This window comes from Garra rufa, chromosome 17 (genome assembly GCF_049309525.1).
Source record: "Garra rufa chromosome 17, GarRuf1.0, whole genome shotgun sequence".
NCBI lineage: Eukaryota > Metazoa > Chordata > Actinopteri > Cypriniformes > Cyprinidae > Garra > Garra rufa.
Genome location: NC_133377.1, coordinates 44,051,945 through 44,072,014, shown reverse-complemented (window position 1 = coordinate 44,072,014; position 20,070 = coordinate 44,051,945). Strand labels below are relative to the sequence as shown.

Genomic DNA, 20,070 nt, shown 5'->3' with positions numbered 1-20,070 from the left:
GAGCTCATATTGAGATCTTTTGACGGCACACTTGGGAATCTTGACTCATCTGAGCAGAATTTGAGACACTGTTGAGAAAAACCTTCTCAGAACATGTATTTGATCTCACTGATGAACAAACGCTGGAGATCCTGAGATGTTCTGCTGCATGTGACTCACTTCGGTCTCCTGAAATTCTCATGCATTTAAATTCTGAGTCCAGTCATTGCTCTTACTCATTGTGATTCCCTCAGAATCTCTTTCAGCTTTTGAAAAAAGGAGCCATTTTTGCAGGCTCTCTTTGAGATTCTTTGTTTGAGGATCTTTGAATCGCAGCATGTTTCAGGCTCAGATGTGACTCCTGATGAACTGCTCAGAGTGTCTCAGTGGAATCATCAGTCCTCAGGTAGGACGTTTTCCTCGTGGATGGCGCATTAGTTCATCCACGTTCATCTGCGGCTCCTCGTGTCTGCATGTACGCGTTCACCTCCAGTGAATATGCTTTTATGTGCAGACTGATGTTGGGCTCGCGGAATGACCTCACCCTGTCATCGCTCTGCAGATGATGGTTGCCAGGAAACCATATCCATTGGCAACGGCAGAAGTGGAACACCGAAGAAAAAGAAAACATATTATTCGACGATGGCGAAACGCCGGAAGTCCATATAAAGGCACCGGATGCTCTTAGAGTTCAGCTGCATTACACAGTTCCTGTTATTCACAGCTCAGAACCTTTTGCGCAGGTTATGCTTCATGAAATGTGTCATAATCAAAGCTGTTCTTTGTGTCTGTGATGTTTGATTGGTGATAGTTAATGCACTGAACAGGATCAGTCTAGAGACAGACTGTCATCACCTAAATGAGTTTTGTTCTCCTGCTGAACACAAAAGAAGATATTTTAAAGTTGCTGTTCCCCATTGTCTGCCTTAGTCATTTCTTCCCTTCTATTTCAGTCAAAGGCTACCAGAACATTCTTCAAAATATCTCATTACTCTTACAGGTTTGGGACGACATGAGGACAAGTAAACTATGCACTGCAAAAAATGTTTTGTCTTGTTTTTCCAGCCAAAATATCTAAAGATTCTAAAATCTGAAAAAAAAAAAAAAGTAAAAATTATATTCTTGTTTTCAGAAAAAACAAGTCAAAATTGAATGAGTTTTTGCTTGAAACAAACAAAATAATCTGCCAATGGGGTAAGCAAAAAAATCTTATTCCAGACAGAAAAGAAAGTTAATTTTTTTACCCCATTGTCAGATTATTTGGCTTGTTTCAAGCAAAAACACACTGGACTTGTTTTTCTAAAAACAAGAAAATAATTTTTACTTTTCTAGAAAATCCTTCTTGATTTAAGAATCTTTTGATATTTTGGCTGGTAACAAGACAAAAAATATAAGTAAGATTTTTATTTATTTATTTATTTATTTGCAGTGACATAATTTTAATTTGTGGGTGACCTTTCACTTTAACTGAACACTGACTGAAATGAGTTCCTCTAATGCATCTGCTTTATTTGCATGAGCTAAAGTCTGTAAATCTTTTCTGCTGTGCATTAATGATGAGGTTCATCTCTCAGAGGTTTGTCTGGTGTGATCCTGTAGCTGTAGGTCTGTATTTTGTTGGAAACACTGCCCTCTCCTGACCACACGAACCACCGGCTGTGTTCCTTTTCACACACTAATGCAGACTGATGGAGGAAGGATGAGAAAGTACATACTGACATCATGAAAATCACTGTATGTACATAAGCACTACATTCATGACACTAAAGGGATAGCTTAGCCAAAAATTAAAATGTGATGATTATCTACTTACCCCCAGGGCATTTAAGACGTAGGTGGCTTTGTTTCTTCAGTAGAACACAAACCAAGATTTTTAACTCAAACCGGTGCAGTCTGTCAGTCATATAATGGCAGTGGATGGGCACCAGTGCCCGGTTGCATAAAGCACCTTAAATTTTTCCCTTAAGTATGACACTTAAGGGATGATTTCCCCTTTCCTAAGGGAATGACTTAAGGGTGTTGCATATAATCCCTTAAACACTGCCCTTAGTTAAGGGAAACCGTTAAGTGTTTTACAACAGCGATGCAGGTTTTCTGTTAAAAAAATCTACTGTTGCCATGGATACGTTATTTGTTAATGCAGATAGCAGTGTAAGTTTTCACAGAAAACAATAACCTGGATAAGGAAAACAAAAAGAGAAAGAGAAGGATCAGACGAGATGTAAACTTAAATAGACAATTAACTTAAAACCGAATTCTGTCCGAATTATTTACTCACTCTTGTTTCCTTCCAAACCCATAAAACTATCATTCATCTTTGGACAACAAATAAAGATCTCTCATTTCTTCTGTTCATTTAGAGTTTTTAAGGGACTTGTGTTAATAAATCTATATTTAAATACAAAGAGACGTGATACTTCTGTGCATGACGTGACATTTTATTATGAAGCGCTAAACGCCCTCATGATGTGTATGTTTCATTCATACTCGAAGCCGGAGGGCGCTCTTTTGCTGAAAGTCCAATCCCGACTCATAGAAGTATCTATGATGGAATATAGCATGAATCGCTGTAGCTAATGCCGAGTTCAGACTGCACGATTTTAGCCCCGATTTTGACTCGTTTTGAGAAATCGCCGACAAATGCCCGAAATCACAGGCAAATCGCTGCTCGTTCACGCGAGTGACAATCACACAGTGTGAACTATCAAAGATGCGATCTTAAGACCTATCTTAAGTCTGTCTCTTTTCGGTTATCAGAAATTTTCTGATTTATCTCATGGTTTCATATGAAGCTTTTAGATGAAGTCACTGGTGTGACGTACTTTATTGTTAGGGAATTGTAAAAAAAATAGAATACAAATGGATTAAACATTTAGTGAGTAAACCATGATTGACAACATGTGCATTGAGACCTTGAAGCAGCACTTTATGCCGAGTTCAGACTGCACGATTTTCAAAGCAATCGCGTCACAGATGTTTTCACACTGCATGACTATCTGGGGTAGCATTCCGTCGCTGCTGTGTTCACACTGCTCGATGGATCGGCGACAGGGGGTTTCACACCGCATGACTTTACAATAGGAAGAATCGCCGACAACTTTGTCCCGGTCCGCAAACTACGTCTCACAACCAAACACACGCGAGAAGTGACATGGAAACAACGCGAGGTCAGGCGTGCAAGTTCTCACGTGAGACTGGTATTATTATAAGAAAAATGGTAGCCCGCAAGTAGCTTGTACAAATTGCATGTGCACTCATCTGCAGCGGAAAGAAAAGAAGCCGAAGCTATTCTTGTTGATATTGTGGTCTATACCTTCGTAACTCCTCCCCTAACTTCCCGCTGGCCTGCATGTTGCTGTCTCATTGGCTGTAGGAAATCGCCGATGTGATTTTCAGTCAGATCACCTTTCACACGGCATGATTTTGAATCGTCGACAGGTCCAGATATTTAGCATGCCAAATATCTCACGGGTGTCGGCGACACGTCGGCGATTCTCTCAGATCGCGTCTTTGATAGTTCACACTGTGTGATTGTCACTCACGTGAACGAGCACCGATTTGCCTGTGATTTCGGGCAGTTGTCGGCGATTTCTCAAAACCTGTCGGCGAGTCAAAATCGGGGCTAAAATCATGCAGTCTGAACTCGGCATTAGTAAAATGCATTTTTCTCATGTGTGTCACTGCTGTTACTGTGTTTTTTGTGTCACATTAAATTAATAAAACATAATCTCCTTATTTTTTGCATTTTCATTATTTTTCTGTAACTTCATAAAAACCTTTCATAAAAGATGGCACATGTGGTCTTTAAATAAATGGACAAAAAACATTAAGATGTCATTTATGTGTATTCATAAACTCAAAAGGTAATCTAATAATGTTAAGTTAAAAAAAAGAAATACATTTTAAGACATCTTGTTGTACCAAAAGAGTACATTTCTGTAGAATGACCCATTTATTCATTTCTGTGGTTCTTTCTAGAGTATTTGTTTTGTCTGTCAGGAGGCAGAGAGACAGCTATTCTCCTTCTATAACTGTAATTTAAAAACTTTAATTGTTTCTAGCTAATCTCTATGGCCCGGTTTCACAGACAGGGCTTAGACTAAGCCAGGATTAGCAGATAGTTCAATTAGGATATTTAAGTAATTTTTATAAACATGCTTAGAAAAAAACATTACTGGTGTGCATCTTGAGACAAAACAAAGACACCGATATATTTTAAGATCAGTCAGTGCAAGTTTCTTTCAGTTCAAACAGCTCAGACTTACATTTTAGTCTAGGACTAGGCTTAAGCCTTGTCTGTGAAACCGGGCCTATGTGTTTACCTGTGTTTGGTTGATTCATTCTGTCCTGACCTTCAGGATTAATGGAGTTGTGTTGTTTTATAAAGCTCATTACAATAAACAGTTAAAGAGCAGCTCAGAAACACACAGTACAAATGATGTTTTATTAACAAAGTTCGGGAGGAGCACGTCAGATACTTAGCCTAATTAACACAGCTGGGACACACTCAAGTTAATCTACGTCAGGTATAAATACAGCTGACTTACCTCTACCCATTTGACGGTTTATCAGCATTCCCGATTTGCCCGTCTGCCAAAATGTCGCAAAGACAATCTTCTGCGTCCGAAGACATCTCTGACCATTCTCCGGTCCCTTCGCCACAACCAGCCAGCCCCAAGGCCACTCCTCCCCCGCATGCTACTTCAATCGAGCCCCAGGCTCCATTCCGCGGGCGCCCCTTGACTCGAACAGTCACTCGCCTCCCAAGACGCCTAGGCCTACCCTCTCCACCTCCGGCAAGGACATCAGCCGACTCCCCGGCGTCATCGTACCGATCGGCCAGGCCAACAATTCCACCCATTGCCAAGTGGACCATATCAAGCCTGAGACAAGCGCTGGCCAAAAACGACGTCCAGCCTTCGTATAAATTAAACAAAGCTGAGCTTTATGATTTATACACAAATCTTCAAACAGCTAACTTCTCCCCAGTTCATAGCCCAGCCCCAAAAACGGCTAAAAGAAGAAACAAACCTTCTACCACGACTCGCCTTACTCCACCGTCCTTCTCCTCCGAAACATCCGGCTTTCCGCGATCATCAAGCTGCGGCGACAGGCCATCAGCAAGCCTGGGTCGTGCCCCAGAGCCCGCCGGCGCGTCACCTCACGCGACGTCAGCCGCAACTCCGTGGCTTCTCACTGTGGCTCCTCCTGCAGCAACGACGGGGCGCGCTGCCCAAGCAAGCGCTTGGCTGCCTCCCCCGCCACTCTCAGCTCCGCTTCCTGCTACTTTCAGCTCGGGGCTCGGGGCGCAGACAAGCATGTGGCCGCATTGGCAGCCACACACAGCCCCGCCTCCAGCTACTTTCAACTCTGAGCTCACAGCCCAGACAAGTGCTTGGCCTCATTGGCCGCCTCACTCAGCTCCGCCTCCCACCACTTTCAGCTCGGGATTTGCAGCTCAGACAAGCGCTTGGCCGCCTTACACAGCTCTGCCTCCTGCCACTTCCAGCTCGACTCTCGCAGCCCAAGCAGGCGCGCAGCCACACCAACCATCACTTTCAGCCCTGCCACCTGCCACTTTGAGCTCCGACTTCACTGCCCAAGCCGGCGCGTGGCAGCACTCGCTGTCAAATACAGCTCCGCCCCCAGTCCTCTCCAACTCTTTCCTCCAGTCAAAGTCACCATACTCACTCTTCACCGCTGTTCCGATGCCCGTCCCTCCAAATGCCATCGCTATGGAACCTCCTCAAGTGGCCCACAGCATCCGAGCACAGATTTTAGCAGAAATTCAGGAAGCTGGCTCCAGAGGCGGACCCATCCCCAACTCCAGTTCCTCCTTATTCAGAATTAATATTCCCGTAACCCACCCACTGAAACCTCTCCTCGACGCTTCTCTCGACACTATCCTCCAAGCAGTTTCTCCCAGAACTCTCCAGTCATATATAACAGCGTAGAGATGCTTCAAGGCCTTTCACCTCTCGTACAACACACGTTCCCTGATTTTTCGCTACTCTCAATTACCTCATTTATCTCCTTCCTCAACAGCGTAAAGAGCCTGCAAGTCGGGTCCATCAAGGGCTACCTGAGCAGCATCCAATTTTTTCATAAACTGATATTTGGCGCCCCCTCGCCCGAAATGAGTAACTCACAAACCTCCCTTCTGATCAAAGGGATCCAAAGGTCCCAGCCCACCCGACCCGACCCACGTCAACCCATAACATTAGACATCCTCACAAGATGTATCCACACCCTCTGCACAGTTTACCAACCTCCTAACACCGCCCACACACTCGACGCCATGTTCATTTTAGCTTTTTTTGGGTTCCTTCGATGTTCAGAACTCACCGCCTCTTCCAAATTCGACCCCAATTCCAACCCTACCATCTCAGACCTAACAGTACTCGACAGCAAAACTATCTCTTTCCTTATCAACCAAAGTAAGACAGACCAAAACAAAAAAGGCCATCTTATTTACATCTTCAACCTCCCTTCTCCAATCCAACCATACCAGACCGTCCTTGAATTCCTCCGCCTTAGAAATTCCCAGGCCAAATCCCCCCACGAACCCCTATTTTTAGATGAATCCAAAAAACCGGCCACTCGCTTCTGGTTCCAAAAACACCTCAGGTCCGTCCTTCAATCGTCAGGCATCCCACCAAAAAATGTTTCTGTTCACTCCTTCCGCATCGGGGCAGTAACCTCAGCAGCCCAAAAAGGCCTCTCCAGGCAACAAATCCAAACTCTAGGAAGATGGTCTTCAGAAGCCTTCCAAAGCTACATCAGGACTAACCAGTTTCACATTAAAGAAGCCCACAAAACTCTCATTGGCTATCAATCTATATAAAAAAATAAATAAATAAATAAAAATCCTGATCCTCCCATCCCTGACCTTTTCCTTCCTACGGTCGTCGAGGTATTCCTGTCTGATGCCGTGAGCCTTGATCTCCCGTCAGACACCCCAGGAACCTCCTGACCACACAACTTTACCCTTCCGTCCCACGTTCGGCGGGGCTCACCCATCCGATGCCGTGAGCCTTGGTCTCCCGTCGGACGCCGCTGGGGCCCCCTGGCCAGTCAACCTTATCTTTCCACCCTACAGTCGGCAGGGCCTACCCGTCCGATCAAGAGCCTTGGTCTCCCATCGGATGCCGCGAGAGCCTAGCCGACCTTGCAATTTTTTCCATTCCGTCCGACGGTTGGCGAGACTTAACCGTCCGATGCCGCAAGTCTCGACCTCCCGCCGAACACTATCCGAGCCCCTTTATGCCAGACTTCACATCTTTTCCCCCCACCTGGCGAGGCTTACCCATTCAAGGTCCTGAGTCCTGATCTCCCCTCGGATGTCGGCGAGAGCCCTCCCAGTCGGGTTTACCTTTCTCTCTCCCCGGCCGGCGAGGCTTACCCGTCCGATGTCGCGAGCCTTGGTCTCCCGTCGGACGTCGGCGAGAGTTCTCCCGGTCGGGTTCCTATACTTGCCGCCTGCAAGCGAGACTCATCCATGCGATGCCGTGAGCCTTGGTCTCCCATTGGATGTTGCGAGAGTCCCCCTCACCAGGCTTCCCAAAACTCTTTTTACCTGCCAAACCGAGAAGACCCACTCGTCCGACGTTCTGAGTCTTGATCTCCCGTTGGAGGCTTCATGGGTCCACTCGGTCAGCCATTTGCCACTAACCAACAGGGGCCAGTCAACCAGTAGGGCCCACATGCCAACATCGTAAGCTGCTCCGGCCAAGGCAACTCGGGTTCTCCTGGTCAGGCCCCAACCACGCTGCTCCTCCATCAGCCAGTAGGGCTCACCCGTTCCAATGCTGTGTGCTCCCGTTGAGTATCGGTTTGAGCCCTCCCGACCGGGCGCCCCAAATCTCGTAAATCCATACCAGCAGCTGGTAGAGCCTACCGACCTGATACCAAAAAACCTCTCCCATCGGAGTACGAAGGCTCTCCCGGCCTGCTAACCAAGCATCTTCTCTCAAACAACAGCCCCCACCAGATCTCAGCGCTTTGGGGGGGGTCCTTTGCATGCCATTCAGCATGCCAAACACGCTTTACACACTTCAGCTAATTATATGTAAGTGTGAACTCGTGAAACTAATGTTGAACTGCTGTTAACCCAACAAACTAAATTATATAGACACTGCAGGTGAATAGGGTAAAAAAAAATAACTAATACTTATGGCCTTACTTACTCAGTTGATTGATTACATTGATAATTGCAAACATTTTTTGTATTACAAGTTTTCTAAAATGTTAGGTTTAAATATGCAAATGAGGCATTATTTAATGAAATATGCACTAATTTGCATACATTTCTAGTACAAAAATCTAAACACTGGATGAAGTCAGTTTCAAAATTATAATTTTTTTTGACATATTAGAGTCAAATGTTTTTACAGAGGGGATTTTGGGTAACTCATACTGTCACAATAATTCAGAAAAAGCTTAGAACAGACAGAAAACAATATATTTTTTACAATTTTTGAGGGGAATAAAATGTATAAAATCAAGCAAATTATATATGAACAAACCCCTCTGTAAAAACCTTCAGGATATAGACAGGAATACAAAAGTAAAGTGTGGTGTGTGTAAGTGCTACTGAAGTGGAGATGTATGGCTCAGTGTAGGAGAAAAAACTCATTTTGAGAAAACAGTATCGTAATTGAAATCTATTGACACAAATAGATAAAATGCTGTAAAAGAAACACTTAACAGTGTCTATTGGTGTTTTCTTCCCACTAGTCTGAAAAAACACTTCATGAAACACCAAAAAGCCCAAAATCTCAAACTTGACAGCTGCATGAAAAAACTGTGTTTTTGCCTTTTGCTTAAGTCATGTAATATTTTTTTTTCATCTTTTCTGAATGCTCAAAGCTTCCAGTTTTCTAATGTTTTAAAACTTTTTTTACTTGGAATATGTGAACGTTAAGGAAACATTCCATTTGTATCAATTTGCAAACGTTATAGGAGCGTTACATTTGAATATTCTCTGAAACAAATAGTAACATTTAAAAAAAAAACTTTAGGTGAACATCCAACCAAAATGTTTCAGAAACAAATGTTCCATAAATGATGTATAAATACATTAAATAGAGTAAATAACATTATTAAATATGTTACAGATGAAGGGATCATTCCTCCAAAAAACAGAATTCTGTCATCATTCACTCAACTTCATCTTGTTCCAAACCTGTATGAACGCTTTATGTTCCCCATCAACTCTCATAGTATTGCATTTTCCACACTATGTTAGTCAGTGGCCACCAGGAACTGTTTGGTTCCTAACATCCTTCAAAGTCCCTTCTTTTGTGTGCAACACATTGTGAAATGACATGATAGAATGGTCATGTTTGGTTGAACAACCCATTTAACTTTACTGGAGGTGTGTTTGTTCATAACTTTGAGAGAACTGTGCCTGATAACGGAGCTAAAATTGTATTTTATTCTCTTCTCTTCTGTTGAGCTGGTCTTTGTTCAGCATTAGTCACTCAGTATAAATGATGTTGTCAGGGTAACGTGTTCCGGAAGCGTCTGACCTGGATGTCCATCAGCGGGAATGAATGACCCGTGACGCACCGCAGACCCGACCCTCACTGCGACTACAGTCTGATCACTGCCATCATTCAACTACATCTCATGCTTTGAAGACATTTGCAAAAGCGAATTAATCATAAACAGCACACAGCATCAATTAACACAGTGAGAGTTGTGTTAAAAGCAAAAATGATGGGTTTTTTGGCCTACAATCTTTTGTTTGTGATGGTGCACATCTTACTTATTTAGAAAAGTGTTGACACACACTGTAATTATTTGTGAAGTTTCTGAGAAATTTCTGAGTGAATATAGTTTCCTACACCTTTTTTTGTCTTCAAAGAAACAAGAAGTAACAATTTAAATTAAATGTTTATTTAAAAAAGTAGCAGAAATCATCTATTTTATTTTATTTTTGTTTTGTTTTTTACAGTGTAGCTGTATCTGAAAAGTCCAAATACAGTGCAAAAAGTATGATCACTAAGTATTTTTGTCTTGGGTTTTTAGTTCAAATAACTAAACATTCTTAAATAAAGATATATTTTTTCTGAGAAGCAAAATGACTTAAAATTAAGTGAATTTATGTTTAAAACAAGACAAAGAATCTGCCACAAAAACTTAATCCAGTGGAAAAACAGGACAATTATTTTCTGTTCTCATTATCAGATATTGTTTGTTTGTTTTAAGGGGAGACACTGCAGAAAACACTGTTTTATCATGCACCTGTCAAGTTTGAGATTTTGGTGTGTTTTTTTCTAATGGAAAGAAAAAGACACTGTTAAGTGTTTCTAGCACTTTATCTATTTGTGTCAATAGATTTCAATTACAATACATCATTTGAAAGGCTGTTTTCTCAAAATGAGTTTTTTCTCCTTCACTGAGCCATAAATCTCCACTTCAGTAGCACTTACACACACCACACTTTACATTTTTATTGTCGCCTATATCCTGAATGTTTTTACAGAGGGATTGGTTCATATAGAATTTGCTTGATTACATCCAACACCCCCTCCCCCAAATTGTGAAAATGTATTGTTTTCTGTCTGTTGTATTTTCTGAATTATGCAGTGACAAAAATGAGATACCCAAAATTCCATCAGTAAAAACACTCAACTCTAATATGTAAAAAAAAAAAAAAAAAAACCTTTGAAAAGAATTTTGAAACTGACTTCATCCAGTGTTTAGCTTTTTGCATTAAAAAATATCCAAATTAGCGCATATTCCATTAAATAGGGCTCATCTGCATATTTAGACCTAACATTTTAGAAAACTTGTAATGCAGTTATCAATGTATAAGGTGATAACTATTAGTTACTCAAATTTGAAACACTTTTTAAATATCTTCAGTCATAATGTCAGTCTTCAGACTTAATATCTTCAGTAATTTTGCATCTCCAGTACATGTATGTTCATTTAAGGAGGTTCAGATGTTTCAACTGCAAAACAAGACAGAAATACTGATACTGTTAAAGGGATAGTTCAGCCAAAAATGAAAATGTGATGTTTATCTGCTTACCCCCAGGGCATCCCAGATGAAGGTGACTTTGTTTCTTCAGCAGAACACAAACAAAGATTTTTAACTCAAACCGCTGCAGTCTATCAGTCATATAATGGCAGTGGACCTTTGAAAGTAAACAAAAACATGCACAGACAAATCCAAATTACACCCTGCGACTCGTGACGATACATTGATGTCCTAAGACACGAAACGACCAGTTTTTGTGAGAAACTGAACAGTATTTATATAATTTTTTACCTTTGATATCATCTGTCCTGAGCACAAGCTCAGCATCCAGTGCGTTACCTGTGTACATGCTCTGGGGTATAGTGTTGTTTTTGACGGCCGGTTTTAATTTTAGTTTTAGTCTAGTCTTTCTGTGAAGCTGTCAGTTGAGTTTTTATTAGTTTTTGTCACGTTCATACTCTTTTTAGTCTAGTCAAGTTTTAGTCGACTAAAAGTCTGAACATTTTAGTCAGAATTACCCATGACTATTTTAGTCTAGTTTTAGTCGACAGAAAACCGATGACATTTAGTCTAGTTTTAGTCAATGAAAATGGTGACTGGACGCACTGTTAAATACAGACTGAATGGCGGCTCAAAACTTCCAGCTGCTGCACGCATACTACATCTCGGCTACATGCATGAAGCAAATACCGTAGCGCTAATGTACTTTACACGATTCGAGTAATAATAACGAACTTGAGCGTGCCTATGTATAACACTCGTGTATATAAGAATCTTACATTATAGGCGCGCATAAGTCCGCTAATGATTCACAAACTACTCGCGTTCTCTAGACTCTGATCCCTATTGTATTTTTGCATGCAATTTAAATACATTTGCCTAGTTGTCCAAATGAATCTCCTGTGAGTGTTTTATAATGGATGCTCATTGATAGAGGAGGATCTGGTGATGTTCGGTGATTATGAGCAACGGAGTTCACTGATCTTCGCCGATAGACTGATGTGTTTAACAGATTTACAATATTTATTTTTATGTGTTTATTTTTTCAAATATTTAAATTTATGTGTCTATTTTTTAATGGATACAAACAGTAGATATTCAGTCAGTCAAGTTCAAAGGGAGGTTTAGTGAGTCTTTTGGCATCTCCTTTATTGTCCTGTTTGGTAGGTATTCACTTATTTAAGAAAAGTACTCTGATGTCTCTGAAGTAAAAAATTCAGGAGCTTTAAATCTGTATATATATATATATATATATATATATATATATGTATGTATTATTTTAAAAAGTTAGAATTGAGCAGGTTGTCTTAAAGTTATAAAGTATATTTAAAGTTTGAATTTTGAGTTTTTTTTTTTTAAACATGCAGTGGAATAATAATAAGGCAAAATAAATGTTTTGGTTGATAATAAAAGGTCTAAAAATAAATACTTTTTACAGCGGAAGAACAGTATAGGAGGACATGTCAGGTATAGGGGGGCCTTGCAAAACTGACCAGAGAAGGAGGGGGCCCCGGAGTAAAAAAGGTTGGGAACCACTGCCATAGAAAAACTATTTTTGGTTCCACAATGAACCATTCAGTCAAAGAAGTCTCTTGCTTACCTCTTTATAATCCAAAAAAACTTTATTTGCCACAAAGAACCTTTTGTGAAACAGAAAGGTTCCTAAGATGTTAAAAGTTCTTCCATGGCATCATGAAGCACTTTTATTTTTAAGAGTGTATAGGGACAGAAAAGAAGACATTTCCATAGAATGACCGTTTCAAAAAGTGAAACTTGTATGTTATATTAGTTCACTACACACAAAGTGAAATATTTCAAGCCTTCATTTGTTTCAATTTTAATGATTTTGGATTAAAGAAAAAAAAAATCCAATCCAGTATTTGACAAAATTAGAATATCATGACAAAGTTCAACATTGTAGGCTCCCTGTGTCCCAATCTAGTCAGATAATTATCGCAAAACACCTGCAAAGGTTTCCTCAGGCTTTACATTGTCTCAGTCTGGTTTAGTAGCTTCAGAATCATGAGGAAGACTGCTGACGTGACGCTTGTGCAGAAGACCATCATTCACACCCTCCATAAGGAGGAAAATCTCAAAAGGCAATTGCAAAAGAAGCTGGATGCTCACAGAGCGCAGTATTGAAGTATATTAACAGAGTGTTAAGAGGAAGGGAAAAATGTGGTGCACAAGTGACAGGGATGACCGTAGCCTTGAGAGGATTGTCAAGCAGAAATCTGGGGGAGCTTCATAAGGAGTGAGACTGAGAAGAACTACATACAGACGTCTGCATGACAGCGGCTACAGCTGGAGAATTCACTCCTGAACCAAAAACAACATCAGAAGCGTCTGTGCTGGGCTACGGAGAAAAAGAACTGGTCCCAGAGTCTGGAGGAAGAGCGGAGAGACACAAAAGTCAAGCTGCTTAAAGTCCAGTGTTTAGTTTCCACAGTCAGTGATGGTTTGAGGAGCATGTCATCTGCTGCTGTGGGTACATTGTCTTTTATCAAGTCCACATCAACGCAGCTGTCTGCCAGGAAATTGTAGAGCACTTCATGCTTCCTGCTGCCCACAAGCTTTTTGGAGACTATGATTTTATTTTCCAGCAGGATTTTGCCAAAACTACCAGTATAGTCATGGAATAACTGTACTTGATTGGCCGGCAAACTGGCCTGACTTAAACCCCATTGGAAATCTATGGGGGATTGTCAAAAGGAAGATGAGGGAACAGAGACCCCCAAATGCAGACGAGCTGAAGGCCAATATCAAAGCATCTTGGGCTCCATAACACCTCAACTGTGTCAAAGATGCTGGAATTAGTGCAAAAGGAGGCCTGAGGACATAATACAGTACATTAACACACTTTTCAGAAGGCCAACATGTGTTTAAGATCCTATTGGTCACATGAAATATTCTAATTTTGTGAAATACTGGATTTGTTTTTTTTTATCTTTAATCCATAATCATCAAAACTGAAACAAATAAAGCCTTGAAATATTTCACTTTGTGTGTAGTGAACTAATATAAGTTTCACTATTTGAAACAAATTATTGAAATAAATGGATTTTCCCTTGATATTCAATTTTTTTTGGCACATACCTGTAGTAGATATGTTCATGTAAGAAGATTCAGATTCCTGAACTGAACATATGTACACTAGTGTGCATTCAAAAACACAGCTAACTGTATACACCAATTATAAACATCTTTTTTTTTTTACATTTTGTGCTGTCGTTAGAGATGTGCCTGAAACCTAAACGTGTATTTGTGAAAGAAAATCTTTTTTTCTTTATTATCCTATCATGCCTTTGTTTACTAAATACCATTCAAATATGCATCCATGAAAACAGTACCGCCGCTCCCTATACGCAGAGTACGCAGTCTGCGTAGGGCACCAGGTCCCAGGGGGGCACCATCCCAGCTGCTCAAAAAAAAATGTTTTTATATATTATAATAATAAATTAATATTAATAATATACATATACAAATAAACAAAAATATAAACGTATATATTGCATTTGAGTAGGCTAGTAAGCACACGTGATGACGCACAGCATTTGCGCCGCGAGGCGCCCTCAGCTCTTGTTTACAGCTGCCTATTTGGCCAAGATGATGATAATAATTGATGAACAATATGCCTGGTCCTGGAAAGAGACATCAACAGTCCGGCGCCGAGAAACGAAAGAAAAAAAAAGCCCGTGCATCACTTTCAGGTGCGTTCATAATCCTGTGAAACTTTATTTTATTCTGACGACGTTAATGTGTTTTAATGTCGGTAATAATTTCACGACTAACGTGTCTTTCGTAATATGAATGCAAGCAGATCTAAGTAAACAAAATTACTTAAAATGCATTATATTAAAACACAGAGGCAATTATGATTATTGATTAATAATGACCATATGGTGTCATTAAATAACAGTGTTAAAATACATAATCTAATACAAAATTAACAGTTTACATTACAATTTTAATAGAAATGCCTGAAAAGGACACAAGGCCTGGTAAATGCAGTTGTTACACTTACATGATGATCGAATTCCTTGTTTAATATTGACCAAACATTTAATTAAAATATCCATAATCTTTCCTATCATTTCCTCAACAAAAACATGTGGACATCATAACCCTTGTTTGCTTTGTCAAAACTGCCACATGTACAGTGCATACAAGAGTTTTGAAGTTTCATTTCTCTCACACCCTTGGTGCAAACAGGTAAAAAACACAGAATAAAAATATATTTAAAAAAAATACAGACAAATACAAATTATATATTCTATAAAACACAATTTACAAGCATGGATATGATAGAAAGATAGATAAAAAGGCAGATAACCATGGTTTTATCTTAGTAAAACTACTTAATTTCCTTTTGTATGATTCTGAGACTATTAAATCAATCAGACAACTGTATTAATAAAATCATAACTATTGGAGGTAACTCTTTGTTGTTGATATTCTATTTTGGCCCCTATAGTAGGTGTTTTTTTTTTATTACTTTATTTTTACTTTCGTAATATTTGGGGGAGGGGGCACAAAAGTAAACTTATGCTTAGGGCACCCATTTGGCCAGCAGCGGCCCTGCATGAAAAGATGCTGCTTCGCCAAACAAAGCGCTATTGTTCTAGCAGGCTGTGTCTGCGCATGCGCAGTGCGGCTGGTCTCCGGTCGCCAGGCGGCGCTGATGAGGCTCTTCATTGCTGTTTGATCCCGTTTGCTCTTCGCTCGTATATTTCCGAGTTCCGCACAAGGGCAAATTCTGTTTGATAAGCTTGTGGTTTGGTCATCAGTGAGGTTCAGTCATGGCTCGACTGTTGCTCAGGGGCAGTTTGAGAGGGTATTTCACCTCACCGCTGCGGATGGGATCCGATCAGGTACTGAAGGCTCTTTATGGATCTGAAGTTGAGACTCAGAAATGGACAAACACACACAAACTCACACACATTCTGGGGTCTGACACCAATGACATGTCGCTCCTGCACTCGTGCTCGTGTCAATGTTGAGTTTGAATCAAGACTTGGCTTTTCTGAGTTGATTGGCCTCAGTTCGTCTAGTTTTGTGATGTTTATGAGGTTTTGGAGCCTCGCAGCATCAGTTCTCATTTACCTTCTGCGTTCAAGAAAGAAAGTCATGCATGTTTGAGACAACAGGAATAGTCAGTTATTGGGGGGAGATCAATGTGCTTTGAGTAAAATGTTCTAAGGTTGCAACAACTAATTGATAAAAATAACAACAATACAAACACTGCATATTCGAAGCATTTGGTGATCGATTAACCGCGTCTGCACTGTGTGTAGAAAACCTTCACGTTACAGCAGTGAATAATGCATTTTTTGTGGACAGACCGCATCTGAAAACAGGTTTTATGAAGCGCTGTAAAAGCCACAAAGTCACGTGAGTATTTCAATTAATAAGGGCTTGTCCTGATAGCAGTAGAATGTTTAATTGCGCATAGATATATTCATTGGTGGAAATACTGGGCAGAATGTGGAATTATAATTTTGTAAATAATGAATTAAAATTAATTACATATATATTTAATTCAAATAATTGACTAAATAATCAACACATTATTCGATTTTCTAAATTTGCAGCTTTAAAATGTTCCTTTAACGGAGTCGGTGTGATTATAGCATGTGTTTATAACGGGGGACCAAATATTAACGTCAGGGGAATGTTCTTTTTTAGGTTTATGTTTGATATGTTTTGTAACCATAAAATAACGTTCCCAGAACGTTGCACAATGGTTGTTATTAAATAACCTATAGAGAACGTTCCCTGATGGTTATTTGTTTAGGTAATTTAAAAAAAAAAAAAAAAAAAAAAAAAACGAATGATCTGGGAACATTACAATACTGTTCTAAAAACCCAAAACTAAAATTCTGGAAAAGTTAGAATAACACTCTAAAAACCAAACACTAATTTTCTGGGAACCAAATACGAATATTTTCGGAACATTACAATAACATTCTGGGAATGTTCTACAAACCAAAAACTAACATTCTGGGAATGTTATAATAACGTTGTTAAAACCAAAAACTAACGTTCTAAAAAACACATTCTGGGGAAAAATCACATTCTGGGAAGGTTAGATTAACGTTCTGGCAACAATCTGCAAACCTAAAAACTAACATTCTGGGAGCATTCAACAAACCAAAAGCTAACAATCTGGGAACATTAGAATAATGTTCTAAAAACCAAACACTAACTTTCTGGGAACCAAAAACTAATATTCTGGGAACGTTACAATAACATTAGGGAAATGTTCTACTAACTAAAAACAAATTTTCTGAGAACCAAAAATTGAGCGTTCTGGAAACGTTAAATTAACATTCTGGGAATGTTCTACAAAAAAAAAAAAAAAACTAACGTTCTGGGAACATTAGATTAACATTTGGGGAACATTCTACAAACCAAAAACTAATGTTCTGGGAATGTAAAATAACATTAGGGGAATATTCTATAATCCAAAAGCTAATGTTCTGGGAACCAAAAACTAACGTTTTGGGAATATTAGAATAACGTTCTAACAACTAACTAAGACGAATGAATGAGTCCAGTGTTTGTGCTTTGGTCTGTAGCTGGGTGAGCTGGGCAAAGGTGCGGGTAAAGGCGGAGGAGCGGGCGGTTCGGTTCGGGAAGCCGGAGGAGCGTTCGGGAAGAAGGAGGCGGCAGAGGAGGAGCGGTACTTCAAGTGAGTTTCAGTCTCATCATTTCCGTCATTTGATCTGCGGTCATCTGAGGGTGTCTGCGCTTTCACAGACAGAAGGAGAAGGAACAGCTGGCGGCTCTGAAGAAACACCATGAAGAAGAAATCGACCATCACAAGAAGGAGATCGAGCGTCTGCAGAGAGAGATCGACAGACACAAGGGCAAGATCCGCAAACTCAAACACGACGACTAAAGCAACGTCATCATCATATTTCACATCTTGTGCCTGAGAGCCCGTCTCTCTCTCTCTAACCGCCATCATTCGCATGATTTAGGAAGAAACCAATGTTTGAAATCTGTTGCTGGTGTGAGAAATAAAGTGTGTTCTGAGTTTATTTGAAGCAGAGACCTTTGATTCATTCACACTGCATACAGTATAGTGTTGGAAACAACATGGATAATAAATGAGTGGATTTTCATTTCTGGCTGAAATATTCTGATAATAGAATGTTTAACACTTTCTTAAATTAACTTAACACCATTAAAAAACATTTTCATTACTTTGCATTATATATAAAAAAGTATATAATTGTTTTGTTCATAATGCAAAGTAATGAAAGTAAAAATAAAAACTAATTATCTCTCTCTCTCTCTATATATATATATATATATATAAATAATTTGTTTTTATTTTTACTTTCATTACTTTGCATTATGAACAAAACAATTATATATTTTTTCATATAATGCATTTGCATTACTTAAATAATTTCATGTAAGTTTTAGTTTTTATTTTATTAAATTATTACATTTTATTACAAGTTAAACTAAATTAAAATAAGATTTTTTTGTTCCATTTTTGTAACTTGTATTATAACTGCAATAAAATTAATATATTATGTAAAGTAATAAAAATGTTATATTTTTTTAGTTTAACTTTTTAATTTATTTTTATTTTAATTTAGTTTAACTTTATGTAATACAATAAACTAAAATGAATAACAACTAGATAACTAGAAAAGCAGCCATAAAAACAACTAAAACTTTAAAAAAGAAAAGAAAAAAAAAAATATATATATATATATATAAAAAAAACAATGATTTAAAATAATAATAAAAAAAATATAATTAATTAAAATAAATATAGCACTGATCCAGGAAAGAAATGTAAGCAATTTGTCAGTGCCAGCAATATTCATAGGTTCATTTATGGATTCTAATAAAGATAGCATTATGACCTGAACAATATTCATAATGCCAGGTTTATTAGAAAGATATTATAGGAAACAATAGAGGATGGTTGTGTGTGTAAACACCTTGGATAAGGATTTGAAGATCTCAGAACAGTTTCATTCTCTTATATTACAGTCATGTAAGCATGAAAATATGAAACAAATCTAAATATGTCCTTATATTCTCAGTGTTGAATTTTAAGGTTAAGATGTTCACTATTGTCCTTTAAACTGATCAGACATCAGTATTTCTGTAATATTTCCTCCGAAGAGAAATACAAATAAGTGTTAAGAGGTTTTTTTGTTAATATGCACTGATGTTTCGTTACGAATAGCATAATAATTTGACCCCGACGTGATTTGAACACGCAACCTTCTGATCTGGAGTCAGACGCGCTACCGTTGCGCCACGAGGTCCCGCTGATCAGAGCATAACAAACGCAACCATCTGTGTGCGCGCGACACCAGTGGCTAAAGCGCATGCACATTATTATTTGTTATTATTACGGTTTATATTTCTTATCTTCATTATTTATCTTAGTACTCGCATTTGCTGTCGCATAACGGTGCGTGTGTGAGAAATACGGACTGCCTTTGACTGACAGCAGAACAAAACAACGCCATCGGGCACCACGTGACCCATGCGCGCTCACAATCAGCGGCTCAGATTTGATTAGATTTTTTTTTTTTTTTTACCTTTTTTCTGAAGTGACATGTTGGGAAAATAAATAAATATATAAATATTACTCGTATTCAAATTCGTATACAAATTAGTTTAGTTTAGATTATATATAAATGTTTTGGAACAAACTGAAACCAAAACACCACTGAAAACATATGTTTTAAAATCGCATTTATGTAAATAGATTTCTCTCTCTCTGTAATAATAAATAAACTAATGTGTTGCTACCAGAGAAAACTTGAATGAAACGGAAGTTTTTTCCACAAACTTTATCCTAAGAATTGGGGTTTTCAGTTTTCATTAATATCTAGAGTAGAGATCTGCGTGACTGACCACATTATATCTTTTATTTATTTGTATGTTTTTTTCTATCTGAATATCACATGTGGGAATCACACTCTACAATATATTAAGATCGTTTATTTTTTAAATATTTATTTATTACACGTTTACAGTGCAAGAAATCGTATTAACTTAATACTTATAAAGAAGAGCAAGATTAGAAATATAACAAAGGAGAAGGAAATCAATACAGCATT

At 38.9% G+C, this 20,070-nt stretch overlaps 1 protein-coding gene and 1 non-coding gene across 2 annotated transcripts; one reads left to right on the top strand and one right to left on the bottom strand.

Moving 5' to 3' along the window:
- The first annotated feature begins 15,681 nt into the window (after positions 1-15,681).
- Positions 15,682-18,018, top strand: atp5if1a (ATP synthase inhibitory factor subunit 1a). Its single transcript, XM_073822012.1, has 3 exons — positions 15,682-15,840; positions 17,548-17,660; positions 17,729-18,018. Exons 1-3 carry the CDS (start codon positions 15,769-15,771, stop codon positions 17,868-17,870), a joined length of 327 nt encoding a protein of 108 aa, XP_073678113.1. The 5' UTR covers positions 15,682-15,768; the 3' UTR covers positions 17,871-18,018.
- A 1,176-nt stretch (positions 18,019-19,194) lies between these two features.
- trnaw-cca (transfer RNA tryptophan (anticodon CCA)) lies at positions 19,195-19,266 on the bottom strand. Its single transcript has one exon. It is a non-coding gene; the product is annotated as a tRNA-Trp (tRNA).
- Between the last annotated feature and the right edge of the window lie 804 nt (positions 19,267-20,070).